We start from the raw sequence: 16,859 nt of genomic DNA, 5'->3' as shown, positions 1-16,859 counted from the left end.
AGCTGTTATTCCCAGCATCGATACAGACATGCTACACAAGGTTTGGCAGGAATTGCATTACAGCCTTGATGTATGCCGTGTAACAAAAGGAGTACATATTGAACATTTGTGAGGACTACATTCAAAACTTGATTATAATACCTCTGCATTCATGTATCTGTTGAATAAGTATATTAATTACATTCTGTGTAGTAAAGATTTGAAATCCCGGCATTCATTTTGACTTACCCTGTATATGTCCGGGAATATACCTTATATCAGTAGTAAATTCTGCGAAATAACTCAATTGCTGTAGTCGTAGAGGTGAAGCTTTGTTCGGGTCTTCTTTGAAGGCATGCATCAATGGGAGATGATCACTATAAATGATAAAATGTCATCCTTCTAGTTGGCATTTTAAATGTTTAACTGCACTATGAATAGGTGAGTATGACAATTCTGTCATACTATTTTACTTGGGACCCTCAAAGCAGAATGTTAAGCACTGTTCTGCGATGAGCCCTCAGCTGACTGGGAATGTTCTGCGGTAAAAATCCCCATTCATGTAACAGTGTTTTTGTTTTTTACACTTTTTCTTAAAATTCTTCCAAATTGTTCTGCAATAGCTATAGTATGACAGAATTGTCATACTATAGCTATTGCAGAACATGCTATTTATGACATTCTGTCATACTATAGTATGACAGAATTGTCATACTCACCTATTCATAGTGCATTCAAACACAGTTAAACATTCTGCATTTAAACACAGTGCAGTTAAACACATTCTGCTTTGGGGCTTGGGACTAAGAGAGCATGGGAGAGAAAAAACTGAGGGGTTCAATCATGCCGTTATGTTCTTGCTGTAGGTCTTGCTTGATGGCCGGGATGCCAAATATGCATTTAGACACATTTATGCATAGTTCTCGCTGGTCAAGTCGACTGAATATTTCATATAAGTGTTATAGATGAGTTTGATCGTCTGGAGAAGCAACCAGGATATGAGCCAAGTAACAAAATACAAATTCCAAACCTTGCAGCACCATCAAGGAAACTGTTTTTTTCCGGATATGATACTGAGGTGAACTCGGAAAGAAAAGTCATCACGTCGCCGCCGGGACGTGATGACTTTTCTTTCAGAGTTCACCATCATATCCGGATATAACTGTTTCCTGGATATCTCGGGCTGAGAAAAAAGCCATCTATCTCACTCTTGCAGCATCATATTTATCAATCTTTGGAAGGTTGTGCTCCATTGCAAATCTGAAGGTCATATATGGAAATTCAAAGAGTCCAAAGGGTGTTGTAATTGCTGTTTTCAGAATGTCCGGTTCATGCACTGGAACTTGTTGATAAGCTCTAAGCAGGTCCATTGGGGAATGTATTGCCATTCTGTGGAGAATGTGTGTGCAACCTGTGAGGAAAGGAAATGGCAACAATCGAGAATAGTGATCTTGTTAAACGCTCTGTAGTCTTCCTAACTGTCTCCAGTCACCGGTTTTCTTTATACAAATACAACGCCACAACAGGCAAAATGCCCAACGAGGTGGCTGAGAAAAAGATACCCATAAAAATATGGATTCATATATTTCAAAAATATAGCAACCCAATTAAAAATGCAATTAACAAGTGCACTGGTGAAATAAATTAAGAGAATTTGCATATTTTATCAAATTTCATGAAAAGAACTGAACTGAATGTAAAACCACTGTTTCTAGACAAAAATGCAAATCTTGTACGTCAAATACGTAAGCGTACTTGTGTGTGTAGGCGGAGCCCGTAGAGAAACAGGCATTATAAGCGCGTGTAAGTTAAGAAGCATTTCGTTCGCTAGCACACATTGGCAAATTTCTTGGTGTTATTTTGCAGCAATCGGTTAATTTCAAATTGTAGCAGTAAAAATGAGTAACCACCAACGTTTAGATGATGAAATGAGGTGGCGAATTGTGGGGAGGCTAGAAGCAGGCTAATCTCAAGTCCAGATTTGTAGAGAGTTCAATTTAACGACCAGCATCGTGTGTAACTTATGGAAACAGTTCCAGGATACCGGATCCATCGAGAGAAAGCCTGGGCAAGGTTGTCCAAGAGCCACAATGACCAGAGAAGATCACCATTTGTCGATTATAGCGAGGCATAACAGGAGTGCTACAGCTTCTCAGCTCTCTCGTGACTTGTATGCAGTCACAGGAACCCATGTATCAAGGGTGACTGTTTCCAAAAGACTTCATGAGAGAGGGTTGTTTGCAAGAAGACCTGCTGTTTGCGTCCCGCTCACTTCTACGGACAGGAGAATACGTTTATCATGGTGCAGAGAGCAGAGATCAGAGTATGGATCAATGGGCGACCGTTCTCTTCACTGATGAGTCCTGGTTCAGCCTAAGCACCGATTCTCGCCGTACGTTCATATGGAGAGAACCAGGGACCAACTACCTACCCTCCAATGTCCGCGAAATCGACCATTATGGCGGAGGTGGTTTAATGGTCTGGGCAGGCATCGTGTTGGATGGCAGCACACCTCTCCACGTCTTTGAAAGAGGCACTGTGACTGGCATGAGGTATAGGGATGAGGTCTTGGAGCCCTATGTTCGCATTTTCAGGAGTGCAGTTGGCCCTGCGTTAATTTTAATGGACGATAACGCGAGGTCACATAGAGCTCTTCTGCTCGACGATTTTCTAGAGAGTGAGGATATTCGCCAGATGAATTGGCCAGCCAGATCTCCAGACCTTAACCCTATAGAGCATGTCTGGGACGCTCTGGGGAGGGCAATTGCAACTCCCCTCCGGGAACCATCCAGGGAATGAAAACAGCGTTGCTGAACGAGTGGGACCAATTGCCACAGGAAATTATAAACTGTCTTATTTCAAGTATGAAATCACGCTGCAAGACCTGTATATCTGTAAGAGGGGACCATACCCTATTAACCCATTTCTTTGTTTCATACCTTCCGACTCCAATGAGTGTTACGCACGATCATGCGGGTGTATTGCAATTATTGAATGGTTATTTGTTTTGTATTGTATCAATGTATGTACATATCAAATTTCATTAAAATCAGTACAGTAGTTCTAGAGGTAATCGACCAAGTCTGCAAATTCTCTTAATTTCTTACACCAGTGTACTAGATGTAATACTTTCATCTAGTACTAATGTTAGTACTAGATGAAATGGACTAGACTAACTGCTCTTAGAAGGTGCCAAAGTCCTTGTTGCATAATAAACTCAAACTCTTTTCGTGCGACTATCAACTTTTCTATGGAAAGCCGTTAAGGTCGGGGAAAGACTGGTGGACCAGTAGTCTTAATGAAGTGCTTGATATTATGGTCTTTGATTTCTATATTTTGGATGTGTGGATGGAGAATATCGGGAAACTCTGACTACATCCCGATATGGCGATGATAATTCTGTGGTGTTTGGTCAGAACATGATATCTCCAAAAAATGGCTTTGTGATTCAAAAGTGAATCTTGCTAATTATAACTAATTAGAAGTGAGATAAATGCACAATACATGCGTGCGCCTAAACAACATGCTGATGTATGATATTTTCATTTGTATGTATGCTTTATTTTTGATTTTTAAATCACAATGAAAATGCTTATATCTCAAAAATGTGATTTTGGAGTAATCATGTTCTGACCAAACATCACAGAATTGGTCGATACTGCTCAAGAAAGAAAAAGGAGAAATTTTTAGAGCCATCGATGTAATACACAGTATCAGACAATTTTCTCATCAGGTGTATCATCCTTCAAAGATTCCAGAAGTATTTGATACAACTGAAATGACCAACGTTATTTGAACCCAAAATGTCAGTCATTTCAATTGTATCTAACCCAAAAGGTAATTCATTTTCTATAAGTACTGGATTGACCTATAGATATTCTGCAGGATGCGAGGTCCAGCCTATAGCTTTTTGCTCAAAGGCGTCCGGGACCAATGGACATGGCTTGAAGATTTAGAAGACTTGTGACTGTTGCCAGGAACTCTATCTTGAATCTATCTAGAGAGTAAAGAGAGTGGACAGTAAGCTTTTGGGTCATCTGGACGTCTTCCTTCCTTCAATAAAAGAAGCAGTCTTTCTGGAAATGATTTCCTTCCTTGAAATGATTTGGAAAACATTTACCTTGACCATGCTATTGTTCACCCGGTCTAGACCAGAGGCTTTCCGCATATTAAGCTGTCAACAATTGTTTTTATCTCTTCCTTAGATATTGATCTTTTATTCAGATTCGTGTCGAGGTACAGGCTAGAACTCATAAAAGGAGGACCATAGTCATCAGGATCGACATCTAGGGTAAATGTCATTAAGGTGTCTTTTCCCTACCTGCAGAATTGTCTTGCCACCAAACTGGCTCAAAGTCAGCTGTGACTGTTTTGTGGGACATAGAAAAGTGATATAAGGTACCAAATTCAGACAGAAGCTGTTTTTTTCACATAGTGTAAGCCAGGCAGTAAGTAAAACGGCAGTTTTGTTTTAAGTGTTTATGGTATTGAGCCTGACATTTATTAAATGCCATGCGCAGGCAAATTTTGTCCTACTGATCTTTTGCTCGTGTATATACAGTCAAACCTCGTTAGTGCGTCACCTGGTTAACACGTCACTCCACTTACCGGATCACTTTTTGGAGGTCCCTGTTATCTTCAGGCAGGAAATGGCACAGCTATGGCTTACTCCATTTAATCAGTCACTCCGCATATCAAGTCATATTTTTGCTCTCCCAAGATTGACTCATTAACGAGGTTTGACTGTAGTCTTTTCAGAGCTCGAAGCTTCTTTTGTGACACTTCCAATTCAGTTGTCCACCCTGTGCTTTTGGATTTATCTGGCATCTGACAGGTTGCTGCCAGGGAGCAACGACCTATTACTTGATGTAGAGTGTTTGTAATATGCTGAAGTTGATCATACATTCAGCACTCACGAATCTGCCGTATCAAGACTAGTGTCATACTTATGAGGATACAAATAAAATTGAAAAGCTTAAGCTGTGAGATTTGTTTTGAAACTGGGAGTTTTAGTTGACAAAGATTAATTACTTATCCTGTGGATATAGGAGTGACAACTTGCTGATGGCTCCTCTCCTACAGACCATTATATGGCATTTGCTAGAGACATGATTGCATATAAATTGATTCGACCAGCTGAAGGATCCAGTGTGTCCACAGGTCGGTGCTCTATTGCAACCACTTAAAAAGAAAAGGTCTTTGGACATAAGGAAGTCTAGGATGCCTTCACCTCTTCTGTTATCATCGGCATTACCCCCCCCCCCATAGCGAGCTGCGTCCATTCCAGTCCATGGCAATAATGATCCCGTGCTTTCCATTCTTTACCATGATCTCCTAGATCAGTGTTTCTCAACCGCCGGGCCCTGACACTAGTCACACTGGCCCATGAGAGTGATTCACAGTTTAACTTTCCTCATTAATCTCTTGTTAGCTGTGTGTATGACTGGGCCTTTCATTTACACAAAAGAGATTTACCGGGCGAGGGCTTACAAACGCTGAGAACAACTGTCCTAGATATAGCTTCTTTGGGGCGTTCAAGTATTACGTCATCATCGATGGGGGGGGGGGGGGGGGTTCCGATTTGCTGACTTTTAATGACAAGGGGGAAGAGAGGGTTTGAATAATGCTTACGTGATCAACCACCCTTTATGAAAATATGAGTTGGATTCAGAAGGGCAGAGCTGATGATGAAATTTTGCTGACAAGGAGGGGGGTCAAAAATGGCTAAAAATTTGCTTACGTAATACTTGAACAGCCCCTTTCATGTCCATTGTATAGAGAGGAGTATGAACTAACCATGATAAACTCCGTGCAGTTGCACTAACACCGAGTTATTCATAACCGACAGGACTGCTCTAAGAGGTGCTCTGTTGCGGATTATGATTGTAGCCTTCCCATTATATGATGTCCAGCACGATCAAGTAAAAGGGAGACCCTTGAGTTCTGGACCTTGCGCTATGGACCAGACCCAAGGCTCTTGGGCCAGTACTATGTCCACGTTCATTCTGTTGGCGTTTTTTTCTAATTTCAAAGTAGCCGCTTCAGAGCAGGCCAAGTTAATCAGAAGTAGTCTAATTCCCTGCTCTTTCCTCAGTAAATTGTTATTGGAATTACACAATCTATTTCATGATATTTCGTCTACCCTGGATGAGAAGAAAACTGGTGCACATAGATCAAGATCATTGGCAAGATGGTAGACATCGAGATTGGTGCCATGTGAACGGTTTTGGAAACAGCAGTGCACACATCGGTCCTTTCCTTCTGGCTTGCAATTGAGGATCAACGAGAAGCTATGTTGATAGAGTTGAGCACCGAATCAGAAATTATCAGTTCCTTGGCAAGATTTGTTATCATAATCTGCCTGTATCCATAATTTCTACTACTACAGGGGTGGGAAGTGACAAAGTCCATTTCGGAGCAGTTTTGGAGCAGCAAATTGAGAATTCGGAGCAGCTTTGGAGCAATATAGGATTCGGAGCAGATATTTATAAACTGAAGCAGCGAAATTAACAATATTTTTATTAACCCTCATCCCTTTTCAAAATAAAACAACTGCACTGTCTTTTTTTTGTCAAACATCTTTTCATCAGCTTGTTTTTTGTTGTTTCAGGCTTTTGACACCTTGTTTGAAAGAGCGGTTGCCTCAAAAATTTTTGCACCAGTCTATTTAAGATGATTTTTGCTTACTGAGGGCACTATTTGCTGTCTGGAACAGCCGCCCTGCAAATGGGTCAAAAATTTTCTATAAAGTCAAATCCTGTTATAACGAACTCCAAGAGACCGGAGAAATCACTTCGTTATAACGAAATTTCGTTATAAAGGAATTCCAGATTTTTTACATTGTTCCTATGTAAACTTATTTAGAGGATTAGAAGCTTGTTCGTTAAAATGAGATTTCCGCTATATTGGTATTCGTTAAAACGGGATTCGACTGCATAAGTTTTCAATTTTTTTATACTCTGAAAGATATTGTTACAAAATGGGAGAGAATTTCGGAAGAATCAACACGATGTTTGGCGATTCAGCACTCATTATTTGGCAAGATTGGCGATCTGACACTCGTTATTTGGCGATATTGGCGATTTAACACTCGTTATTCGGCAACATCGGCGATTTAACGCTTATTATTCAGCATAGTTTCTAAATTAGCAATCGGCGGACATGTCTTTTTTTACTCTCGGAATGAAAAATTTTTTCAGGAAACATCGGGATATGACGCAATGACGATCGACTACAGTAATTTCTGCTGCTTCCAGTGGCGACTTTTTTTTGAAAACGAAAACTGACTCACATTTGCGCTTTAGAGCTGAAAGACCATTGCAAACCATCTTCAGTTGCACTATCACGGATAAAATCGGGATTTCGCGATGGAAAGCCCGATGCAGGGGCCGATAGTTTAAATAAGGCAATAGTTCAAGTAAAGTGCAATAAGACACGCTCTTCCTGGAAGGAATCGTTTCGCGGCAAGCAGGAACAAAAAATTTTTGGCGTCCTTTCCGAAATTCCGGGCATACTGAAGCAAAATTCGATATTTGGCGTAGAAAAATACGAAATTACAATATTGGAGCAGGATGGCGCAAGACGTTAATTTTGGCGCAGAGTTCCCACTATAGCTACTTCCACTGAAATGCTTCATATTTCTCGTACGATGCTGTTGAAGTCAGCATGATATCACCGTCTACTGCATTCTCACTGCTTCATAAATAAGCCATCTGTATTACTGGATTTGCGATTTATCAATAGAAATGTTGCGTGAATCAGGTTGGCAGACATAAATTTCGAGCACCAGAATTCACTTTTTATCTTTCTCGGTTGTTGAGGCCTCGGGGAGTCAATAAGCTTATGGCACGATTCTCCTTTTGACACACACATATTATTCAAAGGTAAACATGTGTCAAGCACTGTGTATCTGGAGATAGTGTTTTTATTAGGTATCTCTTCAATATGCTTCAACGGTTCAGTATCAGCATGACACTGACCAGCCAAAAAGAAAATGACTGAAATGCCAAAAAGGCATTTCCCACTGCACTTTCCAAGATTTTCAAGGGCAGCTCTTATATGTTGTGTTTGTACTTGGCTCGCCGTTGTTGTTCCTTTCAATGTCCTGAAGTTGAACAGGCTATTCATAATTACATTGCTGTGGGATTTTATTTTCACTTCTCTGGGCTCTAATCTGTTGTTGTGGTATCTGGGGTGGCCACGAGCCCAAAGTACTCTAGCTCTTTGTCTTTGATGGATCTTTCATACTAGTCCAATATGGGTGTACTATACTTCTGTGTGCTCTGTTACATAGTCAAACTTGCCATATGGAGTATTCAAGAGCTGATCACTTTGTTGGTCTTTAGTAGAGTTTGTGTTGCTCTTCCTTGATCAGGTGTCAATTATAAGAAAGGATGGGGCCTGGAGATACGAGCTTTGCTTGACATTGCTGAGCTGGCTGTGTTTTCTCATTCAGCTAGTCTTCAAATTTCCCTCCAGCTTCAGGAAGTTGTAAAGACATCTTTGCTCCCATCAGGACAACCAGAATTATTTTTTCTGAAAACTTTGGCTTCTCTTTCGCATAATTTTTCTGATATCATTAAACTTCTGATTGTTGTCTTGACTTTTGATGTATTTAGAGGCACAATTAAATACGTCAGAGGATGGCAGGGCATTCTTTCCAGAATTCCCTGTATTATTGGTGTTCCTTTAACACCAAGTCAAGCTGGTGGAATTCTTTTAACACCACCGGTTTTGCGGTACAACTGACACATCAATGCCCATGTCGATCAAAAAGTCCAATTGGTAGAATAGAAAGATCGGCCAGAATGACTCTGTATTGGCAACCATGGCCTTGGCCAATGGAAGACTGGCTTGCTAGTTTTCCACTGAGGTGTTGAACAAGCAGGGCTGTTGACATTTCTTAGCCCGAGCTCCAAAACTGATATGGTAGAAGGCATAAGCCATTTTAATCTTGTTTGTATTGGGCTTGGCTGAAAGATCACGAGCAAGAATATCGTTTGTTATTACTGAAATGAGGTCTAGGCTGTCTCTGTGAAGTGTGAATAACGACCTTCAGCTCACTCAATTCTTTGGTCAGAGCCAAGAATTGCTTCAGTGATTGGGTGACCAAGTTCTCAGGTCAACTGGATGCTGAGCAGATAAATGGAATGGCCAACTCGACAATTTTATCTGTCATCAAAGCAAGCTTTGAAGCCTTTGCTTGAAGCAACCAGGGGGTGAACTATCTCTGCAGTCCTTAGGCGAAAAAAAGTAGTTGAGCGCCGATTAGTCCTTAGTTGGCCAGTAGTTGGATTTTTTGATACTATGTCTAAGCTAAGGACTTTTTTTTAGTAGTTACTTAGGACCGCATCTAAGGACTGCCAAGCGGTGTATATGTTTAATATCTTTAATATTTATCGGTGAAATATGCTGTTTTTTATGAATCAAGCAATTTTATTCAACAGAAATGAATGATAAAACTTCCTTTATATCGTTGATGTCTTTGTGAAGTTATTCATCGTTATATTCTCCAAGTGGTCTACGTACATGTATGTTGACATTGGCGAATGAAGCCACGACGAAGTGCTAGCATGATTTATACTAAGGTAAGAATTATTGTAATGCTATCAAACTATATAGCAAGAGTTTTTAAAGATATTCTTAATATTTTTTTGCCTAGTAAATGAGTTATCTAGAAATATAAATGGCTATAATGTCACGCAATCAATACTGAAAAATATCAAATAGCCCATGTATATTTTGGATTGTATTGAAAATATTTACATAGCAAATGAAATATGAATCTGTAATTACTATAATATCAGAGTTTTGCATTCTCTGTGTTTTGCTAAATTAAAATTTTTTAATGAAAAATTGTCTCTAAATAAATTGAGCGTGTAAATAAATAATTTGAATATTATTGATACAATAAAAATTGTGCTTGGATGACTATGCTATGTAATCAGCAGTAAATAAGAAAATTGCAAATTTGTATTTTAGATTAATCCCCACCTTCAATGCATAAAGAAACTGCTAAGCTATAATTGATTGATAATAAATTATTGCACAAAATTAACAAAAATTTGAATTATTTTTTGTGATAAGCAATGTTAAAATTAAAATAAAGCGTGGTAAATTTGCAGTATAATGTTAAGTATTAATTTCTGTAAATTTCATGCACTGAAGGATTAAAATCTTAATTTGATTATCAATCTTGAACTGTTCAAATAAACAATATTGTAAGACTTAGTGAAAGTTAAATTTTTGGAAGAAAAAAATGATATGCAACTTGAAAAATTGCACCCTGTAACTCGCTCTGAGATGAAGCATATTTATAAAGGAATCATGTTTTATCGATATATAAAAAAATGAAATTCATACAATGGGACTAAAAAACAAAGTTGGAATTTTTCGGCGCAGTTTTTAGTGTTGAAGTATATGTGCCATCATCATGAGAGAAGCAGATTACTGTTTGAAACTTATTACTACTTCAGTATTTGGTGTTACTGCCTCACTGAGTTCAAATATGATTTTTTGCTGACGATTGTTTGATTTTATGTTTATGGTTAAACACACATACCTTCCAGAATTTTTATCTTGGATTGGACAAAAATTTTTTTTTTTCCATGTCAAATATTTTAGAAGTTTAAAATAGAACATTTTGAGACTTTATGAAATTTATAAATTTTTACGCAGCATTTATTTTTTGACCATGTTGTTAGTAAACAGCTGATGCATTTGTGTATACATTTGTGAGACTTTCCTAACTCAAAAAATTTTGTTCCCTAGGAACTTGGCTGTATCTAGCTACGATGTTATGTGAAGGTTTCACGAAAAAAAGGTAATTTTAATTCTGTATATTTGCCTTTAAGGAATATAGTTTTCATTATTTTCATGTAAAATAAAATATTTCCATGCATGATTTAATGACACATATTTCAACATTATATCACCACATTTTTACTTATTTCATTTGTATCAACAACCCTAGTGGAACAAATACAGTCAAACCCTAATTTAATGCCACTATCTGTCCCAAAGAATTTTGGCATTATATCGGATCACAGAGTAGCATTTCGGAGAGGCTGTATTACATAATTTCATATGTTTATTACGAAATGTTATATCTCAGTGTCTAATTTATGTTGCTGCATGAATAACAACCTTTTTCATATGCATTCAATTTTAAATTAAGAAAATTTATAAAATTGTAAACACTACAATCACTTGAATATTTCTCAATATCACTTATATAACAGAAATATACTGTCTTACCTCTCAAATTATTTCAATTCTGCATAAATTTAGCGGCATATTTTATATGTGCAAAAACAAAATAAACAAAGGGGGGAAATTTAAAGAGATGAATTTTTGTACTGCTCCAAACTTGACCAGTATGAGTAAAAACATGCACTGTTGAAAAACTTGTCTTGGCAACCTTGAACAAACAGGTGCAGTATGCTTTTGTGGTACACTTTCCCTTATCAACAAATCCATTTCTTTGCATAGGTTGCCTCTTTATATAAATGGGCACTGTCAAAACCTTTTGACCACACACCAATCTCTATTCTTTAAATCATTTGCTCAGACTGTTATATAGACCGATAATAACAATGGAATGAAAAGATAAATCTTCAACTCCTATATAAAAAAAGCGAAATGATGAGAAAGGAAATGTGGGAATTCTCGCAAAATGACACAGACTTTGTATAAATCCAATTAATAGTTGGTATTATAACACGTTCACACTAAAATGGGTGTTTCACATTATAGTCCATGTATGGAATATCAATTCACTGAAAATTTGTGGCGCTAAGAGAGGCTGGTGCTATAACAAGGTTTAACTTTATATAAATGAAAGGGAGGACATTAAAAAAAAAAACCCTTGAGAGTTTTTGCTAACTGAAAAACTATGATAACTCTTTGAAAAAATTATAATTATATTCACCAATGAGCAAATTTTGTGAATGGAAATAATAAAACAATCAATATCCTTGACAACAAATAATATCATACCTTTTAACTACCGTGATGTCATATGACACTGCAAAATCTCTGTTAATATAAATGAGGGTTCCCCGATCCACAAGAGATTGCTAAGGATGTTTTAGAGTGAAGCTAAAAGTAGAGTGAAAAAACAAAATAAGCTGCCTGCCAAACAGTTTTTGCTTCATGTGTCCGCGACCAAAATTTTAGGGTAGAAACAGGACTTGAAAAATTAAAAAAACATTTTAGGCGTTACTAAAATTTCTTGGCAGCCAAGCATTTTTAAGAGAATTACTGCAAAATAAAAGCATTATTCGACTTTTCCGGCACTTGATGACCTTCCCAATGTTAGAAGATGCACAGACATAAATTCCAAAACATTTGTGATCATGCATAAAAAATTTTAGGTGCCAATGTAAATTTTTTTTTGTGCCATGGCGACTTGGCTCCTGGGATTTGTCAAGCCCTAGGTAAATACATCTAGACATGAACAAGTGCATCTGTGTTCAATGTCAGGCCTCCCTTGCAAAACAATGTTGATGCATTTTGGTTCCTACTGTCATAAAATTGTGTCAAGTCGCCTCAATGTCGACAAAGTGCTATTGTGCACAGTTTATGTATACTTAGACAACTAAAGACTATGTTATATTGAAGATGCAGATAAAAATGAATCCCTGAAGAATTTTTGTTCATGAAATAGTAATTTCTAATAAGCATTCAACAAATAAATTGTGATTATGATATCCCTCTATGGACATATGTTTGAAATAAAATGTTTTTGTATGACAAATTATGTGTGCTAGTTCTGTCATTTGTGTTTATTTTATATCAGTATTTGATATTCATGGTTCCAACAATAACTACCTGAAATGAAGTATACGGTCAAATGAGTTATCAGGTGAAGTTACTTGTTTGAAGCTAAGTATGAAACGCATACATTGGTAAAACATCTTCAATATTTTAAAAATATACATACATCTATATTGAAATTGCTTCATCATCGATGGGGGGGGGGGGATCCCCTTGAGTTCTGGACCTTGCGCTATGGACCAGACCCAAGGCTCTTGGGCCAGTACTATGTCCACGTTCATTCTGTTGGCGTTTTTTTCTAATTTCAAAGTAGCCGCTTCAGAGCAGGCCAAGTTAATCAGAAGTAGTCTAATTCCCTGCTCTTTCCTCAGTAAATTGTTATTGGAATTACAAAATCTATTTCATGATATTTCGTCTACCCTGGATGAGAAGAAAACTGGTGCACATAGATCAAGATCATTGGCAAGATGGTAGACATCGAGATTGGTGCCATGTGAACGGTTTTGGAAACAGCAGTGCACACATCGGTCCTTTCCTTCTGGCTTGCAATTGAGGATCAACGAGAAGCTATGTTGATAGAGTTGAGCACCGAATCAGAAATTATCAGTTCCTTGGCAAGATTTGTTATCATAATCTGCCTGTATCCATAATTTCTACTACTACAGGGGTGGGAAGTGACAAAGTCCATTTCGGAGCAGTTTTGGAGCAGCAAATTGAGAATTCGGAGCAGCTTTGGAGCAATATAGGATTCGGAGCAGATATTTATAAACTGAAGCAGCGAAATTAACAATATTTTTGTTAACCCTCATCCCTTTTCAAAATAAAACAACTGCACTGTCTTTTTTTTGTCAAACATCTTTTCATCAGCTTGTTTTTTGTTGTTTCAGGCTTTTGACACCTTGTTTGAAAGAGTCAAAACATTATATTAAAGTTGCTTAATACTTTAATTTGTTTAAAATATTATTGCTTGCACTAACAGGTAAGTGCTCATTCATAGAAAATCATGTTCTGATATTTTTTAAGACTGAGGCACAGCTTAAAATACAGAACTAAAATAAGCTGCAAGGCAGTTATCTTTTAATTATAAATTGTCAATAATTTAAAATTTAGTAGCTCCAAAAAGAATTTGCAATTCATTGTTTCAACAACGCCATTTGAAAGCAATAAAATGTATAATAAAAAAATCTTTTAACAAATTAATCTTTACATGACACTCAATATTAAGAATAGTATTCAGCAGGGCCCTTGGGTGGGGCGCCGCCCACCTTAATTTAAAATGATTTTTTTGTGTTTTTTTTTTCCGTTCCCATTAATATGAGACCCAGTTCTATGCAGCTGGGGCCCCCAGACACTCCTTCCTTCAAGTATCCAAAAGCGTGGGCCCTTGGAAAGATTTCAAGTGTGGGGTCGATGAGCTCGGACAAGAAAAATATTTTTACTAATTATATACTGAATATTATTCTAAAAAAAAAAGTCCACAAAATACATAAAAAATGTTGCATCCTCATACGTTTACAAAATAACTCAACTAGCTAGCGATTATAAGAGTAAAAAAATGTTTCAAGAGCACATATGACAAAAATTTATGGCGAGAAAAAAAATCAGTCACGAAAAAATTTGTTTACAATCAGTGGTAAACATGAAATCGCTGCCACCACTGCTGCGGAAAAACGATGGCGACCACCAATAGACAGCACCTTCGCTTCCAGCCCATCTCACTAATGGCAGTAAATTGCAATATAGCGATATGGCCAGAGTTGGTGTTTGGTAAAGTAGTGGCAGTTATCGCTGCAATCAAGAATGGTGCTTGAAGTTGGATGAACCACAAGTTCGGATTGTTTCTCCAAAACAGAGGCTTTATAGTGATGAGCTGGAGAAGTTTGCTGTTCGAAATCATAGCAGGTGGCACCAGTTTGGGCACCTATCTGTATGACCAGGAGTTCAGTACCATTATAAAAGATAATGACAATCAGAAAGTTTTAATAAATAACTAAACAACATAATTTAGGTACAGACACAGAGACATTTTTAAGACTTCTCATACACATCATTTCTTGCCATCCACTCAAAAACATTCTATTTTCTTTGCAACTTGCATTGTTAGGTAACAATCCTTTTTCAAGAGAAAAATGTGAAGCAAGACATCATTTTGCAACCGTGGGTAAAAACTAAACTGGAAGTTGTTACACCCGCCAACAATCGAATCCTCTTCCTTGCACAAGTTCACAAAAGACCTGCATGTTGGTCGTGAAAATTTTTGGTGTGAACAATCCCTCTTTTCCTTCATTTTATCTTTAGACTCATAGAATGTCCAAATTAAAGTTGTGACGGTCAAGGTAGACTGTATCCGTTAATATAGGTAGCGCGCCCGAGATTCGCTCTCGTGGCAGTCGTGTTCGAGAGTAGTGGAGAACGAGGAAGTTGTTGTGATGTCGCCCACGTGGTGTATGTTTTGTTCTAAGCCGGATTTTCCCCCCGATGTAAATTTATAGTCCCTTTTTGAAAATAAATATAGTAGTTCCAACCCTACGAGGCTACAAAGTTTGCTTTTTACTTCAATGAATTCAGAGATGGCTGGAAGAATAAATAACTGGAAATAAGATAGCAGAGAAAAAACAAAGTTCGTAAAATAGAGTGTCAATAGAAATGAGAGTTCATAAAATAGAGCGTATTTTAACATTAGCTTTGTTTAGGACAGAAGACCAGTTAGAAAAAAGAACCTGTTCATAAATCGGATAATCGGATCTTCAGGGAATCAAGCGTTGACTGTAACTATTTACTGACTAGTGTCTGCTTGATTAACTATATTTAAAAACAGTCAAGTAAATAGTTGAAAAAATAGTAATAAATACAGGTATAAAATATTTTATGATGGCATACCCTAAAAGTCTCTTCTCTGCATACTCTTTGTGCTTTGCACTGAATTCGTTAATTTGTGAATGCTTTCTTCTACATGGACTTTGTATTACAATAAAGTTTTGAAAAATACTTTTTTTAGCTTTTGCTAACATTCCAACACTTCCTGTAATAAGTATGGAATTAAATATATAACAGTGCATTTTTTAAATTTCCATCAAGCTGTAAGAGATACATTAGCATGTAAGTGTTGACAAATGAAGCAAATAAATGCGACAGATGTGGAGGCACTAAAGCATCAAAATAAAAAAAGAGATGTGTTGGCTTAGAGATGTGTAAAATTCTCAGCAATGATTTTTTAAAGAATATTCTCATTATATATATATAGAATTTAAAAAAATTAAAAAGGAAAATATTTCTATTTATATTATATTTATGTGAGACTTTTGGATCACCCTGTGTGTGTGTATATATATATATATATAGGGTGATCCAAGAATCATGCAACCCGTTATAAAAAATTAATTTATCAAATTCTAATGATTGTAAATTAAAAGTTTTCCCATAGACAGTAGTACTATACCATTCAAGATAGAAAGTAATTTTTTTTATTTTACTTTTCCATGCTTACTGATACTCTCAGTGGCTCTTTGCTTGTTGTATGATCAAGATGTTTTTTTGCCAGAAGCAAAAAATTTTTACAATAAAACAATATTTTTCAACTCATTCGTTTGAAGCCGTAATTGAGGCATTCAAAAATGAATTCCCAAATGTTTTTATGCCCAATAAGGCAACAATCTTTCGATTGGTGTCCCATTTTCAAGAAACTGGAAATGTTGAAGACCATAGGCGAAGCAGATGCTCACCTGTACTGAGCCAGCATGGAATGCACAAACTGAAGGACGAAATATCGTACTGTTCACACAGCCCTGAAGAAATTGGAGTTTAGCGCCTGTCATGTTCGGGTTGTTCCGGAGTTGAAAGCTCCGGATCACATCAAATGCCAGAATTTAGTGCCCTAAATATCTGCATGTCTCTTATGCCTCGATATGTCTCTATTCCATGCATGCCTCTGCTTCCGATCACAATCTGTGTGTGGTGCTCAGTTTCACACTGTAGGAAAAGTTTGGGACTATTTTTTTAAGAAACAGTAGATGGGAACAGGGCCACAACTAGGGGGAGCAAGCAGGTCTCGTGCCCCGCCCGGGCACTAGATCTAAGGGGGCGCGCACAAATTTCATTCTGAA

General features: G+C 37.4%; 1 protein-coding gene across 1 annotated transcript in view; it reads right to left on the bottom strand.

Annotated features, from left to right (window-relative positions):
* LOC149088348 (coenzyme Q-binding protein COQ10 homolog B, mitochondrial) overlaps nucleotides 1-16,859 on the bottom strand; it is a 77,913-nt gene that overhangs the window by 55,923 nt on the left and 5,131 nt on the right. Inside the window, exon 2 of the mRNA XM_089247358.1 lies at nucleotides 15,637-15,778. Coding sequence (XP_089103484.1) covers nucleotides 15,637-15,767 — 131 coding nt within the window. The 5' untranslated portion in view covers nucleotides 15,768-15,778. The remainder of the gene's footprint in view (nucleotides 1-15,636; nucleotides 15,779-16,859) is intronic.

The sequence above is a fragment of the Pholcus phalangioides genome, unplaced genomic scaffold (assembly GCF_987345545.1).
Source record: "Pholcus phalangioides strain wild (caught in Gottingen) unplaced genomic scaffold, Ppha-v1.0 ptg000003l_1, whole genome shotgun sequence".
Taxonomy (NCBI): domain Eukaryota; kingdom Metazoa; phylum Arthropoda; class Arachnida; order Araneae; family Pholcidae; genus Pholcus; species Pholcus phalangioides.
This window is presented reverse-complemented; position numbering and strand designations above follow the sequence as displayed.